The 17,384-nt window shown below is 41.8% G+C and overlaps 1 protein-coding gene across 1 annotated transcript in view; it reads right to left on the bottom strand.

Annotated features, from left to right (window-relative positions):
• LOC141157299 (musculoskeletal embryonic nuclear protein 1-like) overlaps positions 1–17,384 on the bottom strand; it is a 51,146-nt gene that overhangs the window by 28,502 nt on the left and 5,260 nt on the right. Inside the window, exons 2-6 of the mRNA XM_073644363.1 lie at positions 8,109–8,157; positions 6,420–6,515; positions 4,509–4,630; positions 2,160–2,272; positions 183–263 (exon numbers count right to left, since the gene is read on the bottom strand). Of these exons, the coding sequence (XP_073500464.1) occupies positions 183–263; positions 2,160–2,272; positions 4,509–4,630; positions 6,420–6,515; positions 8,109–8,157 (461 nt within the window). The remainder of the gene's footprint in view (positions 1–182; positions 264–2,159; positions 2,273–4,508; positions 4,631–6,419; positions 6,516–8,108; positions 8,158–17,384) is intronic.

Here is a 17,384-nt window from a genome sequence, read left to right as displayed (position 1 = left end):
AAAAAATAAATAATAATAAATAAAATATGACCGTGACATAAAAATGAATCCCCAAGTATCTCAAAAAAAAAAAAAAAGACTTGAATATGTGAAAAAGTTAAGTGGGAGGAAGTGGCCCAGTCTTGAACTAGTTTGTTAAAGATCATTAATAAAATAAAATAATAAATGTGATGTCAACTCACATTAACAAAGAAAGGTACAATAAGCATGACAATGGCTAGTTCCAACTGCGGGTTTGGAAAAGCAGGCTTTATCATGGCCACCTGCGGACGAGAGGGACAGGACAAGCATTAGTGTATTTCAGACAGTGCAGCGTACATTGTACAACGGAAAGGTATATATAACATGGCGTACATTAATCAACTGCATATATATGTGGACTCCATCAACATTCTTCCTGCAAGTGTTAGTTAAGCAACTCAATTTTATAATGGTCATCCAAGCAGCAAAAGCTTTAGGCAAGTCAGGCAGTCAAGGTTCTCAGTTCTGTGACTAATGGGGCTGAGATCATGGCTCTTTCCAGATCCGTCGTGTTCTTCCTACAGGTAACCTGGTAAGTGGAGACCTACATTTTTCCCATGGAGCATTGGCTGTATGTAAAGTAGCCCTCCTAAAGAAGGAAAAAAATCCTCCAGTGCCAGCTATATCTAGCCATCCTATAAAGGAACTATCCAAGCTTGGGACAAAAGTCTGCAGTAATTTATGCCTGCTGAAACGCGACAGCATATGGTCTACACACTGTCACGATTCCACGGGGGTCACGTGCAGACTAGACTCCTTCAGTTTCTCTCAATAGAAGAGAATTGAGAGAAGCCGGATGAGACTAGTATGCAGATCTCAGATATGTAAGAGCACTGGGAATACTGGGAAATGATGACAACACCAGCACCGCATGTTAGTATGATTCGTCAGTCTGCAGTCATGAAATGACTATACACTTTAGTCCCAAGCCTGGACAACCCCTTTAAACTTAAGCCCGACCTAATAATAGCACTTGATGGTCCTGTTTCTACAGCTTGTAGGGACTCAGCTGCTGTTTAAGGATGCTTCTACCGCCCCACAACCAACCATGTCCAAAGAGAAAAATATGATGAACGGACTGATGGGAAATGATGAAGTTTATCCAACCGATCTCTACAAATACTTTTAGCCACTTTGTGCATATTTATTCAAGGAGGATTGTCATCATTTAGTCTCTGTACACCAGTAAAATGGATTTGAAACAAAGCCATAAAAATAATTGCACTAGAGGAGTTGCTGCATGTCAGACATTTATAGCAAATCCTGGAGAGAAGCCATATATGTATAATAGAAGCCAGTCTCACATTTCTCTAAAGATCAGGGTCCCCGGTGGTCTTATGCCGCAAGGATGGGCACAGTTCTGTCTATTTTCTTGTATAGGAGTTTTAAAAACTGGCAAACAAGTGGTGGGATAAACCATACATGTGCTACCCCTTTAGCTATTCTGGAATTACAGAACAGTCCTTGCATCATAAGCTCAAGAGTAATTGGCCATGAAATGGCTTATTGTCCAACATGGCCTGTGATTTCAGTAAAACTCTTTGAATTAATAGGGTTATCACTACTGAATCACTTCAGAGCTCCATATACAATAAAAACCAAAAGTATACTCATCTCCCGCAGCCACGTCAGCTCGGCTGTTGTGTCCGGTGACCTCTGCAGCCAATCAGGGGCCGCTGATAAGCTGCAGCCCTTCGGTATCATCTGCCCTGAATGTAGTGAAGGCTGCAGCAATCACGGGACCCATCCGACATTGCAGGACATTGCTTTTATTTCATATGGGGCACTGAAGTGACCAAGCAGGGGTTGTCCAGTAGTAGACAACCCTGTAAGATGAAGATGTAAACTTCAATCACATCTTGATGACTTTCTTCCAAATTCATTGTACTGAGCAACAGGCAAAACTAAAGCTCTTGTGCAGGAGCGAAATCAAAACTTTGGTCATCTTTACTGCTCATAGGTGAACCTGTTGCCCAATGGATAGTGTGTAATATGTATGCCAGGAAAAAAAGCGGCACTGTGACAGTGTAGCAGACTGCAGTATTAAACAACAATACATGACTACCCATAGACAAGGCATACATGGCATCCTGTCTATGGGAATGGTGCCTTTTACCACAATGTGGAGGACCCCTCACCTCTTTCAGATTGGGGATCAGAAGGACAAGGACTATTGCCGTCTTCTCGAACATCATGATAAGGATGTAGAGTGCACACTGCCCGACCCAGGCGTTACACTGTATGGGATCCCCTGCAACACACAAAAAAAACAGAAGGTAAAAATGGACAAATAGAAAATAATGTTAGCTATAAAAACAAAACGCACTATTACCTAATTTCTGATCAATGTCTAGTCTACATACCAATAATATTACATATTAATATTTCTTTGTGCTGCTAACTAACAATCTCAGAATTTTAATTAATTATTGTGAGACTGAATGTTGACAAAGCATGAAAAGTCAAGTAAACTATTATTTAACCAGGGCTGTGGAGTCGGTATAAAATGGACTGACGCCAACGCCTAAAATATATAATAAATTGGGTACAGTAGTTCAATGCAGTTTGTGGGGAATATTTTTTCATAAGGATTTGGGAAAGTTATGAAATGTCCTATAAATGTCTGACCTATTCCTGATCTAAGGGTCTAGACTTTTAGCTGAGATGAATCTGTGCTGCTGTAAATTTATCACTTAAACATGAGCCATGTATGAGGGAGTCAGAGTCGTGGAGTCGGTGTCACGGAAATTGAGGAGTCGGAGGTTTGGCTTACCACCTCCACAGTCCTGTATTTAACTGACTTAAAGGGAACCTGACAGCACTATTTTCCCCTATTAACTAATTACAGCACTATGCTTAGGTCAGGTCATCAATATCCGAGATGAGCTGCAGTATCCAATATTTACAGCCAGCTGCAGTATCCAATATTTACAGCCAGCTGCAGTATCCAATATTTACAGCCAGCTGCAGTATCCAATATTTACAGCCAGCTGCAGTATCCAATATTTACAGCCAGCTGCAGTATCCAAAAATGGCCACTTCATAGTGGATGGCGCTGTCTGGATCTGTACACTGTGCACATTCAGCAGCTGCAAACAGCTGATCCCTGGTGGCCTCCCAGGTGTCACACCCCGAGTAATCTGTTATGGTCTATCCATCCGAAAGAGACTTTATCCATATATAGAAGTCCTGGAAAATCTCCATAGGGTTAACAACCCCCGCTCTATAATAAGTTACCCATCTTACAGTAAACCTCCCCTATTACACTGGCTTAGTTTACAGCAGTTGGCGCAGGGCCAAAAGGTGACATGAAATGTACGACCCAACATGGCTTCTCAGAAAACATTCTCCAGCATTGTCACTTTAAGCGGTACAGCAGGCAGGTCCACTTTACAAATGTACCATCTGCAATTCTGGTAGGACACCTGAGCTTTGCCCCACATTCAATTTCAGGAACCAGACGTCCACATTTATTATCACTGAGCGGTTGCGGTGGAGGAGCGGGACACAGGAGGCAGCAGCCGCCTGCTGCAGCCTACACGGTCCCTGCTGCTAAAGAAAATAAATATTCACTGCTCCCCACGCCCATAGGCGTGGGGAGCACTGAATATTCATGCTCCTTAATAGCGGGACACAGTGTATCAACAGCGCGGCTCCTGCTGCTGCCGGGCGATCGCATGTGCCCGCTATTACAGGGCATGAATATTCACCCCCTCCCTACGCCCATGGGCGTGGGGAGGGGTGAATATTCATGCCCTTTAACAGCAGGGACAAGCGATCGCCCTGCAGCAGCAGGAGCCGCACTGCGGCTACGCTGTGTGCCGGCTATTTAGGAGCATGAAGTCATTGCTCCCCGCGCACACAGTTCTGGTGTGGGGATCAGTGACTTCCAGCAGCTGATCTTTCCTTGTGAGCCGCGCATGATGCCACTGCCATGTAGAGATCAGTGTAGGCAGACAGGATGCAGGGCTGGAGGAGAGAGAAGATCTGTTGTCGGTTCTCCAAGATGTTTGTAACAATCTTAATTCAAAAACTGCGTGCACGTGTCCTAGGAGAATTGATTCAGTTTTGAAGGCAAATGGCGGTCACACCGAATACTCATTTGATTTAGATTTCTCTTTTGTTCACAGATTAAATTAAACTTGACATTTCTATTTTTTTTAAAGCATTCTTACCCTGCAACCTGACGCAAACTTTTTGCACAGTAATGTACATCACATGTTGAGAAGGGATTAATGACATCTCTTAAAGTTTAAGAAGTTTTGGCAATACAATAATGACAGGAGAATCTGAGGAAAATGAGATGGACAGGACCACCTGAGTAAAAGCTATGTGGTCCATGAAGGTAGAGAAAGGAGAGCCGTCAGCATCATGCACGGTCCTCAGAATCAAACTACATTATTAAAACCCTATTGTACCCCAGAAACATTTGCTAGTCTGCCATCATCAAATGTTCAAGAGACGTAATATGTATATATACCACATACCATATTCTCCAAATCTTAAGGCGTCCCACTGCCCCCATTCCACCACACAGCTCACTGCTCGGACACCGGCATAAATAAGCAGCATGCCCAATGTGGCATCCAGGAGAAAGTTGATTAAATAGCTGTATAAGTAAAAAAAAAAAATAGAAAAGTCAATAAATTTGCAGTTATACACTAAAGCATCAATATAAATTTTCTATATACAATGTGAAATAGCATTCTGGCAATAATGATACTTTCTTTTTACGAAACACAGCAATGTTGATTGCGTGAAGTACTGCAGGTTTTAATGTAACATAGATGCTTAGTCACATATACAGTGGAAATAAAAAGTCAACACACCCCTGTTAAAATGCATGGTTTATGTAAAAAAAAAAAAATCATACAAAGAATCATTTCAGAACTTTTTCCACCTTTAATGTTCCCCATAATCTGAACAATTCAACTGGAATTCCGGCCAAATAGTTCAGCGACAAAGGTTTCAAGAATTACTGACTACAAAACCCTCCACTCCATGTGTCCCATCCATTTTGCTAACCATCAGACAGTAAAGGAGTGGGCAGATGGACTGGAGTTAGTTACATGACTGTTACATAAGATTATATAAGCTTTGCACTCAGTAATTATGTATACACACATAGGTCCGACTTTTTGTGACAAAAGTTTTGAAAATTGCACCAAAATGTTGTAGTACTGAGAACTACACCAGGATGGGGGGGGGTGGACTGGAGTTGTGCCAAATTATGTGACGTTTTAATGAGTCGCAATTTATGAATCAGCTGAAAATATCAGGAATAGTTAGGACTGCCTACAAAGCGGAGAGAAAAAAAAAAAAACAGGCGAGTACATATAAAATAGACTTAAAAAATGCATAAATAGAATAATGAATTGGGTGCAATAGAAAAAAAAAAAGGCGCAAAACTAGACAAAGAGCAGGCACAAGGGCACTGATGAATCGGGGCCACTGTTTATATCTAGTAGGTATATCTTTGTTAGTCATTTAGCTCCCCACCAACTGAGCACTTCATTTTTATCATGTGTAAGCAGCATCTGATACTGAGCCCTGATATATGCAGGTGTAGACTGATTCACACTCCTGTAGAGTATATTGTACTGGCACTGATTATTTATGATCATGGTTGGTAACTGAAAAGTAAAGCCACAAAAGGTCTTATATCAATGTACAATTCTCTACTAACAATTTGGGCGATCCCATTGCTTTGGTCAAAAAAAAAGGTGGGAGAGGGATGTAGGTCATATCTCTTTACAGTATTTCAGGGTCTTCAAGAAAGGTGTCAAGTAACGTGGCTCAAAGAAGATCCCAAACTTTTTCTTATACACCGAGTTCATAGAACGCCAAAGGGTTTACATAGGATGGGCCATAGAACGGACGACTGTCCAAGATGCAGGGAGGAGGGGGCAGACTTGGTCCATATATTCTAGTCATGATCTCGAATTAATGGGTTGTTGTGGGCTAGTGTTGGCAGACTGATTAAAGAGGTTTACAATATCCAAATCCCTTTAATGACATATGATGTCATTATGAAATAATGTAAATAAAGTAACAAATGTTGATTGATTGTGGCAGTCATTTCTACAGGTTCATTGTTGACATTTGGTGACTACAACACTGGCATCATATATCCCATAAAGAGCTACAATTTTGTTTTTTCTGTAATGATAAAGATGCAATGAAGCAGTAGGGCAAATTGTTGAATAAGTGTGACCAACGTTTAACTCCTTTTCCCCTGTATTCGTCAGTGAGCGACAGACTAGCACCATTATTAGTTGCTAAAATACCAGCCCCTTTCATAAAAGATGTTTTGTTATTTAAAAGCAGAATACTTGAAAAGAAACGTAATAAAAAGATATGGATACCACAAAGAATGGTAAGAAATGTAGGAGCCTTACAGTGAACACGGGTCTTCTCTTGTGAGCTCGGATAAGTAGATATTTGCAAAGTGGATGAACAGCATTCCTATCGCCTGTTTGGACGTATCTAGGAACCTACAGACAAAAAGGATAGGATTACCAAAATGTGAGGAAGAGTAATTAAAAAAAAAAAAAAAGTCATATCATAACAACCGTCTATAATTTCTGCAACATTAACCGGTCACTAATACTTTGTTTTACATAGAAAGAAATAGGGACATTGCAGGAGGAGAGATGCACGAAAATGGTCACAATATAGATTGTCCCACAGGAAAGGCCTAGAGGGACGAGCTCAGCATTTTCTATTTGTGACCTGCCATTCAGGGTGCTGCATAAACAAAATAATCACAGATACAGACGTGGATATTGAAGTATCTCTGAAGATTATATGACTGGAAATCAGGCGAGCCAGGAGTCTATAAAGACAGAGTTCGATCGCAAAGTGCACTTTCATCAGATCCCTGGGGACTCCTGGCCTCTCCGAGAGCATTAAATGGGCTTTTAGTCCAGCAATGTATGCACTTATTCCATAGGACATCCCCTCCACACTATAGACCATGTAATACCAGTCCCATGCAATCTAGAAATAGAAGATTGTCAGGCGGACATTTCTACCAAAAAAAAACACAAATATTCGGATAAGCTCTGAAATGTTCTGGATTTCCCTGGGTGAACAGTAAACTTTTTTCCCCTTTTTTAAACTTATAAGTTCTTTCTTTTTTTATTGCATTTTTAAAGACACAATAAAAATGTACAAAACTCAAAACCACAGAAGAAAAAACCCTGCTAAGCGCAGACCAGAACTGCATCATATACATGTACAGTCCTAAGCAGATAGATCGATGGAGAAGCAGCACGTGGCTCCATGCAAGCAGCAGCATCTGCTGGGTGGTCTTCATTTAGGTGTTTGACTGATACCCTAGTCTATAGGGACTATATCACCCAGCAGGTGCTCTCTTTTTAAGCCTCATCAGTGAGTGCTACAGTACAAAGTGTAATATTAAATTTAAGGTGCCTCTTGTGCAAGAAGCATCACGTGGTCTTGGTTCCTTCGGGCACTAAAGTGCTAACACCATGACCAAGTGATGCCAGTAGCACCCAGTAGTGTGATTTAAAGGGAATTTGTGAGCAAGTTTTTTCTATGTAATCTGGGAGCAGCATGAAGTAGGGGCTGACACCCTGATTCCAGCGATGTGTCACTTACTGGGCTGTGTGTTTTAGTTTCAATAAAATCAGTGTTTGATCAGCAGGAGATTATCACAACAGGACTAGGCGTCTCAAGTTCTGTCCTGTATAACCCCGCCTCCACCACTGATTGGCAGCTTTCTGGGCATAGGCAGAAAGCTGCCAATCAGTGGTGGGGTTATATACAGCTCAGAATTCAGAGCACTGCTAGATCTGCAGCACAGGAGACAGTGATTGTATAGAAATGACAACAAGAAGCCCAGCAAGTGACATCCCTGGAATCAGAGCCTCAGCCACATCATTCTGCTCTCAGATTACATAGCAAGAAAACTGCTGACAGATTCCTTTTAAAAGGTTCATCTAACAGGCCTCATATTTGCCAATCAGGCACTTATTCCGTATCTCATGGATGTGCCATATATGATGAAGATGGGAATACCCTTTCTAAAGTAGTACATTTCCTACACATGCATGAAAACTTACCATATCCTCCATGGACGTCGCTCATGCTTTGGTTCTCGGAAACGTTTTACTGTGAATGAAAATACACATATCTGTTAACCGAGGTGTCTGTACATCAGATCAGACTTTCATTACAGTAAACGTTGGCACAATTTCAGTATTTATAGGGGGTCCTCAAGATCCACTTTATGGCGTCCATTCACACACGCACATTCATGTAGCGAGTCCATGTAGCAGTTCTGAACACTGCTGAGAAGCTCAATGAAGTCCAGTCACTGAATGCCCAAATCTAAGGACGGGGGCGAGAGACGGGGGCGAGAGACGGGGGCGAGAGACGGGGGCGAGAGACGGGGGCGAGAGACGGGGGCGAGAGACGGGGGCGAGAGACGGGGGCGAGAGACGGGGGCGAGAGACGGGGGCGAGAGACGGGGGCGAGAGACGGGGGCGAGAGACGGGGGCTCCAGGTTACTAGGATGTGTCTTCTGTATCAATTTCTACCAACATTTTCTTGACAGCTGATGATTTTCAGCGATCAGATCCGTCCTACACCTAACAACTGCATACAACTACTCTTCCAGTGTTCGGGTGCCATCCCATAACTTCTAAGTGGGGCACATTTTCTGGGATTTCTTACAAACTTGTAAGCGGGTACAGGCTGAACTCTGAACGAAATACAAACCACTTCTTATAACACCTTTCCCAACATGAAGATTTTCCATTTTTGCATTTATTTTTTTTTGTGACAAGCTGCCATTTTTATTTATAACATTTTGGGGTACGTACAATGTTGTTATTACCTTTTATTGCATTTTTGTTTGCACAATGTTGCGGTGACCCACAATTTTGCCATTCTGTTTTTTTTTTTTCCATTTAACAGCGTTTAAAGATAGGGTTAATTAACTTTATATTTTGATAGATCGGACTTTCACAGGTGCAGCGATACCACATATGTGCTTTTTCTTTATTTTATATGGAGGAAAAGGGGCCATCTAAATATTTATATATAAAAAACTATATATTTTTTTTTTTTATATGTCCCATCAGGGCACTTGAACTAGTGATCGTTTGACCACATGTATAAAATACTGCAGTGCCACAGTATTGTATTATATAATAGAGATCACAGCCTCCTATGAAGGCCAGGCACTGGAAAAATGGCGGACCCTCCAGGACTGCAAACATTTATTGCCGCTGGCAATTTAACAGCAACTCGGGATCGCTGCTGTCTGATGTCTGTTTAACAGCTCCTGAGCTTGCACTAAAGACAGGGATCACCCGGGAAGTGGTTAAAGGGAGTCTTTTGAGAACAAAAAGACCGTTCAAACCAAGCACAGGTAAGTCGATGTACCCTGTGTGTGACCAAAGAGTTTGGTGCACTCTCCCACCTGCTTGTTTTGCATCCATCTCCACCCTCATCTAACTCATAAAAGACAGAGCTGTCAAACAAAGGAAAACAAGTAGGCAAGAAGGTGCACCGAACTGTTTGGTCACACCAAGGGTGCACTGATTGCCTATGCTTGGCTTGAACAGTTATTTTGTGCTGAAAGACTTCATTTAACAGGTCTCTGAAGCAAGAGCAGGGTGTGACATTCCTTGTAGCCTCATATAAGGTTGTAAACTGCAAACTACATGGTACAAGGGTTTTCTCAATCACATTTTTCTTCTCAAAATGCTTAAAACAAGTAAAAAAAAAAGTAATAGTCACCTCACTCTTGCCCCATCAATACCACTAACTGGAAGTACAGACAGGCGGGGAACCGGGTACCCTCAGAAAGAGCAACCAGGGATAAATGAGGTGAAATGCTTTATTTTTTAGCCCACTGGAGTGGAGTTTTTGTCCCCAGACACATACATATTCTACAAAAGGTAGGTCCAGCTTATCCATATATTGCTTAGCCAACATGTAATACTATAGCCAGAGCTGGACCCACGTAGGTCAAGGTGGGCTGAGTCGTGTGTTATAGGGCTGTGGACCTTTACTATTGCCCGACTGTAGCCAGAGCCTCCTTCCCCATTTACCTGCACAAGACCATTCTCCTTAGTGTGCATTCACATATTTGTGTTTCATGTATGTGTGCTCTCCATTCATTTAAAGGGAATCTGTCACCAGGTTTTTGCTAGCCCATCTGAGAGCAGCATGATGTATGGGGAGAGACCCTGATTCCAGCGATGTGTCACTAATTGGGCCGTTTGCTGTAGTTTTGATAACGTCACAGTTTTATCTGCTGCAGATCTATCAGTTCTCTGAATGCTGAGCTCTGTATAACCCCACCCACACACCACTGATTGGCTGCTTTCGGTGTATACTATGCATAGGCAGAAACCTGCCAATCAGTAGAGGGTGTGGTTGTACTACATGGCAGCAGGTTTTCTAGTCCTGTAGTGATAAAATCAACTGTTTTATCAGCAGGAGATTATCAAGACTAAAGCAAGTAGCCCAGTAAGTGACAACGTTGGAATCATGGCCTCTGCCCCTACATCATGCTACTCTCAGATTAGGTGGCAAAAAAACATATGGACCATTGCAAATGCCTGATGGTCCACAATAAAACCAGAGTCCAAGTTTGGTTTGCGACCCAAACTCACACTGTAATGAATGGATCTTTAATTTGAACGGACATCACGTGGTTGCATCAATGCACGGTTTGTTTGAAACACGGACGTGTGAATTCGACCCTACAGGTAGTGCAACATTAGCAAATGAGTGGGAAGAATTGTCCATGGAAAGGGGGTAAATAGGCACCAAATACTCCTGCTGCCGGTCTGGAGAGTGCACTGATTTCTTTCAGTGGCACTAGATTTTTGCTATGGTGCCTTCTCTTTCATGTACTCAAGGTGGCTCTATTCTAATAGGAGGTAGATGAGGCATCATAACACTGAAACACCCAAGTCTGCCCTCACCCAGAGGTGCTTGTATTGCCTGTGCTTTAGTCAGTTTCATTCTGCAAGTCAGATCACTAATGCAGGACAATGAACCACTATAAATAATGGCACTGTGGCCGGCAGTGACTGTATGAAGTGGTCAATGATCACTGGGGGCTAATGCATCCCCTGGTTGTAGGGACCAGAAGGAGACTTAACAGTAAATATAGTCACGTTATTTGCCATTTGGGGAATTGTCAGAATCTCACATAGCTCCTTTCTAAACAGTCTGTCACATAACAGATGTAGTGTAATCCGCAGTGTCACTTGGGCCTTTTACTTTCCACCCATGAGAAAACAGAGCAGTAATTCAGCGAGCCAGGACAAACTGGTTACATTACATAGCAAAGAGCATAGCACGAAGCCGCTCACATATCCAGCTAGTTAATAATTTAGTGATAGCATGAACAACACTCGCTGGGGTTCACCATGATGCCCTTAGCTTAGGGTATGCTCACAAAGGATGGATTTGTCATAGGCAAACCCAGCACATGTACTACAGGATTGGTGGCAGAAGTCAGAGGCTTACACTAAAATCCACCAGATTTTCCACAGTGCAGGGAAAAACCTGTGTGAAAGTTTTTTTTCGGTGAGTGTGAACAGGGTTACAAAATCCTCATTCATATAAACAGAAAAATGCCCAGTGCCATTAATTAGATGGACTTCAGTGCAGATCTGCGTTAAAATCCGCATAGAAGTCACTGGATCCTGAATGTGGATTATTGCAAATCCGACACGAACTGCATCTGAAATCAGATTTACATGAGTATTAATCCCATTACCTTTTAATTTCCCATGTAGAAAAGCAGTAAAAAACAAAACGTGGACGAAATTTTATATATCGTGTAAAAAAAAAAAAGTGTGGCAGACCGGGCATTTGATTACTGCAAGATTAGACACAAATTTAATTGCACAACTCACACTGAAATTGGAAATGTGAGACTGGGGCTTTACAGTTCCAAGGGCGTTTAATAGATCACCTGATAAAATGAGATGTATGACTAAATAATAATAACATAATAATCCGCCAGAATAGAAAGAGGAAGAGCTGGACGCAGCTTTAAAAAAATCACAGCGAGTGTCAACTATGCAAAGAGAAAACTACAGAAGAGGAGGAGAACATGGAAACGAGAACTGACTCCCTCTTTTGCTAATGTTGCAATACCTGTATAGAAAGGGTAAAAAAAAGAAGAGAGACAATCTGAGCTCTCTCTGGGGGGCCTATGGCATTGCCTTCAGGGGGAAAGCCAACCATTCCCTTCCAGCTGTGACAATACTGTGTACAGCTCAGCACAGGAGGGCTCCCTTCTTACAGCAAACATCAGCTGTTTTCCCAAGGACATGGCTCAGAAGGAAAAGTTCCAGTAGCTCAGTGCACAGGACTACACCCTTATAACAGCTGCTCCAGGGGACCCAGAACTGTGAGCCTGCAGGAAGCATGCAGCATACGTGCCAACGGGGCAATCTCCAGACAAGAATTACTATTTGCTTCATTAGAATATTCATGTAGTTCATTTCCAATTGTAGACAGCAGCAATTATGTGGAATCATAATGGGATTTATTCTGCATAGAAAGAAATAACAAAAGACACATTGGAAAAACAACAGTCACCCACGGGATTACACTAAGTAGTGGCCTGAAGGGAACGCTGCACACATCTGGGGTAACCACATACACCAAGGGAGCAGTAATGCACTACTATAGTACTGCATGTGGGTACCGGAGGTAGAGAGCCCACCTATGCCCTGGGCTCCAAGTGCTCAAGCAAGACCCCTTATTGACAGTGTACACAATAAAAAAAAAGGCAGTCAGATCCAGAATAAAACTGAACAAGGCTATGAAGTGGCAAAAAATCTAGTGATCGGGCACTACACAGCACTCAATAAAAGTAAATGGTGAGAGAGGAACCCCTGCCATCCCATTCAAGCAATGAGGGACATAACAAGTACAGCTCATATTTAGCAATTCCCTGGCAGACGTCCAGTGTCTCCAAGAGCTCACTCCTTTCCCATTTACACTCTCAATCTGACACTAAACTCACGCACTTTAGACAAATACTTGCACACGCGTCCACAGGACAGAGCTGGCATCCATGTGTTATGTCTCCAATTTAGCCACTCGCCGCTGAACGTAATACATCAGCAGGCTACAGAAGGGGCACAATGTCACGGGTTTAATGTGGCATTATTATGGAAGCACTATGGGTGGCAGCGACAAGTGTCAGGTGTATAGACAGTAAGCAGTACTGGGCCTGTGTGACCCCTCAGTATTAGGCAAGGTGGGAAGCAAACCATGAAAAAAATCTGTGAGCAAATCTGCAGTAACATGCACAGTAAATACAGAAGGAGTGGGACAGGTTATAAAAGGCGACCTGTTACCAGACCAAAACTGACCAGTTTGTGCCCATATTTTATTCCCGGCTTTTATTTTTATTAAATAGAATCTATCAGCATGTTTTGCTATTTAATCTGAGAGCAGTATAATGTAGGGGCAGAGACCCTGTTTTCATGGATGTGTCACTTACTAGGCTGTGTGTTGTAGTTTCAATAAGATCAGTGTTTTATCAGCAGGAGATTATCATTAGAGGACATCATCTAATGTGCAGGAAAGTCGGGCTTTTTTGCTTAACCCCACCCCCAACAATGATTGGCAGCTTTCTGACAATACAGTGTACAGTCATGGCCAAAAGTATTGAGAATGAGACAAATAGTAATTTTTCCAAAGTTTACTGCTCCATTTTTTGTAATGGCAATTTGCATATACTCCTGAATGTCAAAGAGTGATCAGCTTAACAGCAATTACTGTACTTGCAAAGTCAATATTTGCCCAGAAAATGAACTTTAACCCCCAAAACACATTTCAACATCATTGCAGTCCTGCCTTAAAAGGAGCAGCTAGCATCGTTTTAGTGATTGATCTATTAACACAGGTGTGGGTGTTGATGAGGACAGGGCTGGCCATCAATCAGTCATGATTAAGTAAGAATGACATCACTGGACACTTTAAAAGGAGGCTGGTTCTTGGTATCATTGTTTCTCTTCAGTTAACCATGGTTATCTCTAAAGAAACACGTGCAGCCATCATTGCACTGCACAAAAATGGCCTAACAGGGAAGAGTATCGCAGCTACAAAGATTGCACCTCAGTCAACAATCTATTGCATCATCAAGAACTTCATGGAGAGAGCTTCCATTGTTGTCAAAAAGGCTCCAGGGCGGCCCAGAAAGACCAGCAAGCGCCAGGACCGTATCTTAAAACTGTTTCAGCTGCGGGATCGGACTACCAGCAGTGCCGAGCTTGCTCAGGAATGGCAGCAGGCTGGTGTGAGTGCTTCTGCACGCACTGTGAGGCGGAGACTCTTTGAGCAAGGGCTGGTTTCAAGGAGGGCAGCAAAGAAGCCACTTCTCTCCAGAAAAAACATCAGGGACCGACTGATATTCTGCAAAAGGTACAGGGAGTGGACTGCTGAGGACTGGGGCAAAGTCATTTTCTCTGATGAATCCCCTTTTCGATTGTTTGGGACATCTGGAAAACAGCTTATTCGGAGAAGAAGAGGTGAGTGCTACCACCAGTCTTGTCTCATGCCAACTGGAAAGCATCCTGAAACCATTCATGTGTGGGGTTGCTTCTCAGCCAAGGGAATCGGCTCACTCACAGTCTTGCCTAAAAACACAGCCATGAATAAAGAATGGTACCAGAATGTCCTCCAAGAGCAACTTCTCCCAACCGTCCAAGAGCAGTTTGGCGCCCAACAATGCCTTTTCCAGCATGATGGAGCACCTTGCCATAAAGCAAAGGTGATAACTAAATGGCTCATGGAACAAAACATAGAGATTTTGGGTCCATGGCCTGGAAACTCCCCAGATCTTAGTCCCATTGAGAACTTGTGGTCAATCATCAAGAGACGGGTGGACAAACAAAAACCAACAAATTCTGGTAAAATGCAAGCATTGATTATGCAAGAATGGACTGCTATCAGTCAGGATTTGGTCCAAAAGTTGATTGAGAGCATGCCAGGGAGAATTACAGAGGTCTTGAAGAAGAAGGGGCAACAATGCAAATATTGACTTGCTGCATTAACTCATTCTAACTGTCAATATAACCTATTGGTACTCATAATATGATTGCAATTATATTTCTGTATGTGATATAAACATCAGACAAACACTAATAAAAACCAGAGGCCAGCAGATCATGTGAAAATATAATTTTGGTGTCATTCTCAAAACTTTTGGCCATGACTGTACATGGGAATCTGCCAATCAGGGGTGTGGGCGTGGAGATACACCACTCAGCATTCTGAGCACTGCTAGATCTACAGCAGAGAAAACAGGGATTCTAGCAAAACCACACTAAGGTGCCCAGTAAGTGACATCACTGGAATCAGGGTCTCTGGCCCTACATCATGCTGCTCTCTGATTGCATAGCAAAAAAGCTGCCGAGATTCCCTTTAAACAGTGTCTGTCAAAAATCAATAGTACACCTGAAAATATGCAACTTTGTAATATATCTTATAAGAGAAATCTAATTTTTTCTCCACCAGAGCTGATCATTAATCACCAATTCATAGGTAAAATCAGTATTCAGTGAAGACAGATTTTCCCATTATTAAGATAGGAGATGACATCTGGAGAACATGCAGTAGGTTGCTCCTTCCTAGAATTTTATAAACACCAACTGTCATCACCTATCTCAGTTCTGGGAAAATCTGTCTCCCCTAGATACAGACTTTATCCATGAACTGAGAATGCATGATAAATCATGGTGGAGAAAGAAGCAGATCTCTCTAATAAGATATATTACAAAGTTGCTTATATTCATGTGTATTATTGATTTATGAAATAAAAATTAAAACAATAGTCACCCTTTAAATTCGTCATACGATGCTGGAGATATGGACCTTTATATTTAGTGCTAATATCTATGGTCTTTTCCAAGGGGGTGTATCTCACAGGATTCCCTGGGGAGGTGTCTTTAGGTTGTTTTACATTATTACCAAATCCCCTTAAAAAGACCATAAAAATGGACACTAAATAAAGTGTGTCCATAGCTCTAGAACCGTATGGTGGACTTACAAAAAATATATATAAGAAAATGGAATATTCAGGGAAGCAGAGGGAATAAGATAAGAACACAAACTGGACAGCTCTGACCTGGTGGCGGGTTCTCTTTAAAAAGTTGGGAGGGTGTGATGACTATGACCCCAGCACTCACAGGGTATGCACATCATACAGATAGTAAATATATCTATATATGAACCCTATAATCTAATACCAAGGAACATATAATGGCACCTGCAGGGGTGGGTCACGTGTATATGCCCCCAGCATTGGTATAGATACATATTATTACACACAGGATAGCATATAGAGGTGACCATGTCCCTAGCGCGTGTACGTGTGTGTGTGGATAGTTTATACATACACACTAATTATATGTTATACAGATACACACATTATATATCTTACTACAAACACATTTTATATATGTAATATATATTGCACGCACACACACACTGATATAACACATTTTATATATTACACACACACACACTTTATATGATATAAAAAAAAAAGAGAGATCACACACACACACGTAGATACATACACACACACGTATATACATACACACACACACACACACACGTATATACACACACACACACACACACACGTATATACATACACACACGTATATACACACACACACACGTATATACACACACACACACACACACACGTATATACACACACACACGTATATACACACGTATACACACACACACGTATATACATACACACACACACACACGTATATACATACACACACACACGTATATACATACACACACACACGTATATACATACACACACATATATACACACACACACACATATATACACACACACACACATACAGTCATATGAAAAAGTTTGGGCACCCCTATTAATCTTAAGCTTAATGTTTTATAAAAATTGGTGTTTTTGCAACAGCTATTTCAGTTTGATATATGTAATAACTGTTGGATACAGTAATGTTTCTGCCTTGAAATGAGGTTTATTGTACTAACAGAAAATGTGCAATCTGCATTCAAACAAAATTTGACAGGTGCATAAGTATGGGCACCTCACCAGAAAAGTGACATTAATATTTAGTAGATCCTCCTTTTGCAAAAATAACAGCCTCTAGTCGCTTCCTGTAGCTTTTAATGAGTTCCTGGATCCTGGATGAAGGTATTTTTGACCATTCCTCTTTACAAAACAATTCCAGTTCAGTTAAGTTTGATGGTCGCCGAGCATGGACAGCCCTCTTCAAATGATCCCACAGATGTTCAATGATATTCAGGTCTGGGGACTGGGATGGCCATTCCAGAAC

This window comes from Phyllobates terribilis, unplaced genomic scaffold (assembly GCF_046119375.1).
Source record: "Phyllobates terribilis strain yellow unplaced genomic scaffold, ASM4611937v1 Scaffold_8__6_contigs__length_399053987, whole genome shotgun sequence".
Lineage (NCBI taxonomy): Eukaryota > Metazoa > Chordata > Amphibia > Anura > Dendrobatidae > Phyllobates > Phyllobates terribilis.
Note: the sequence above shows the minus strand (reverse complement) of the source record. Positions and strands in the feature narration are given on the sequence as shown.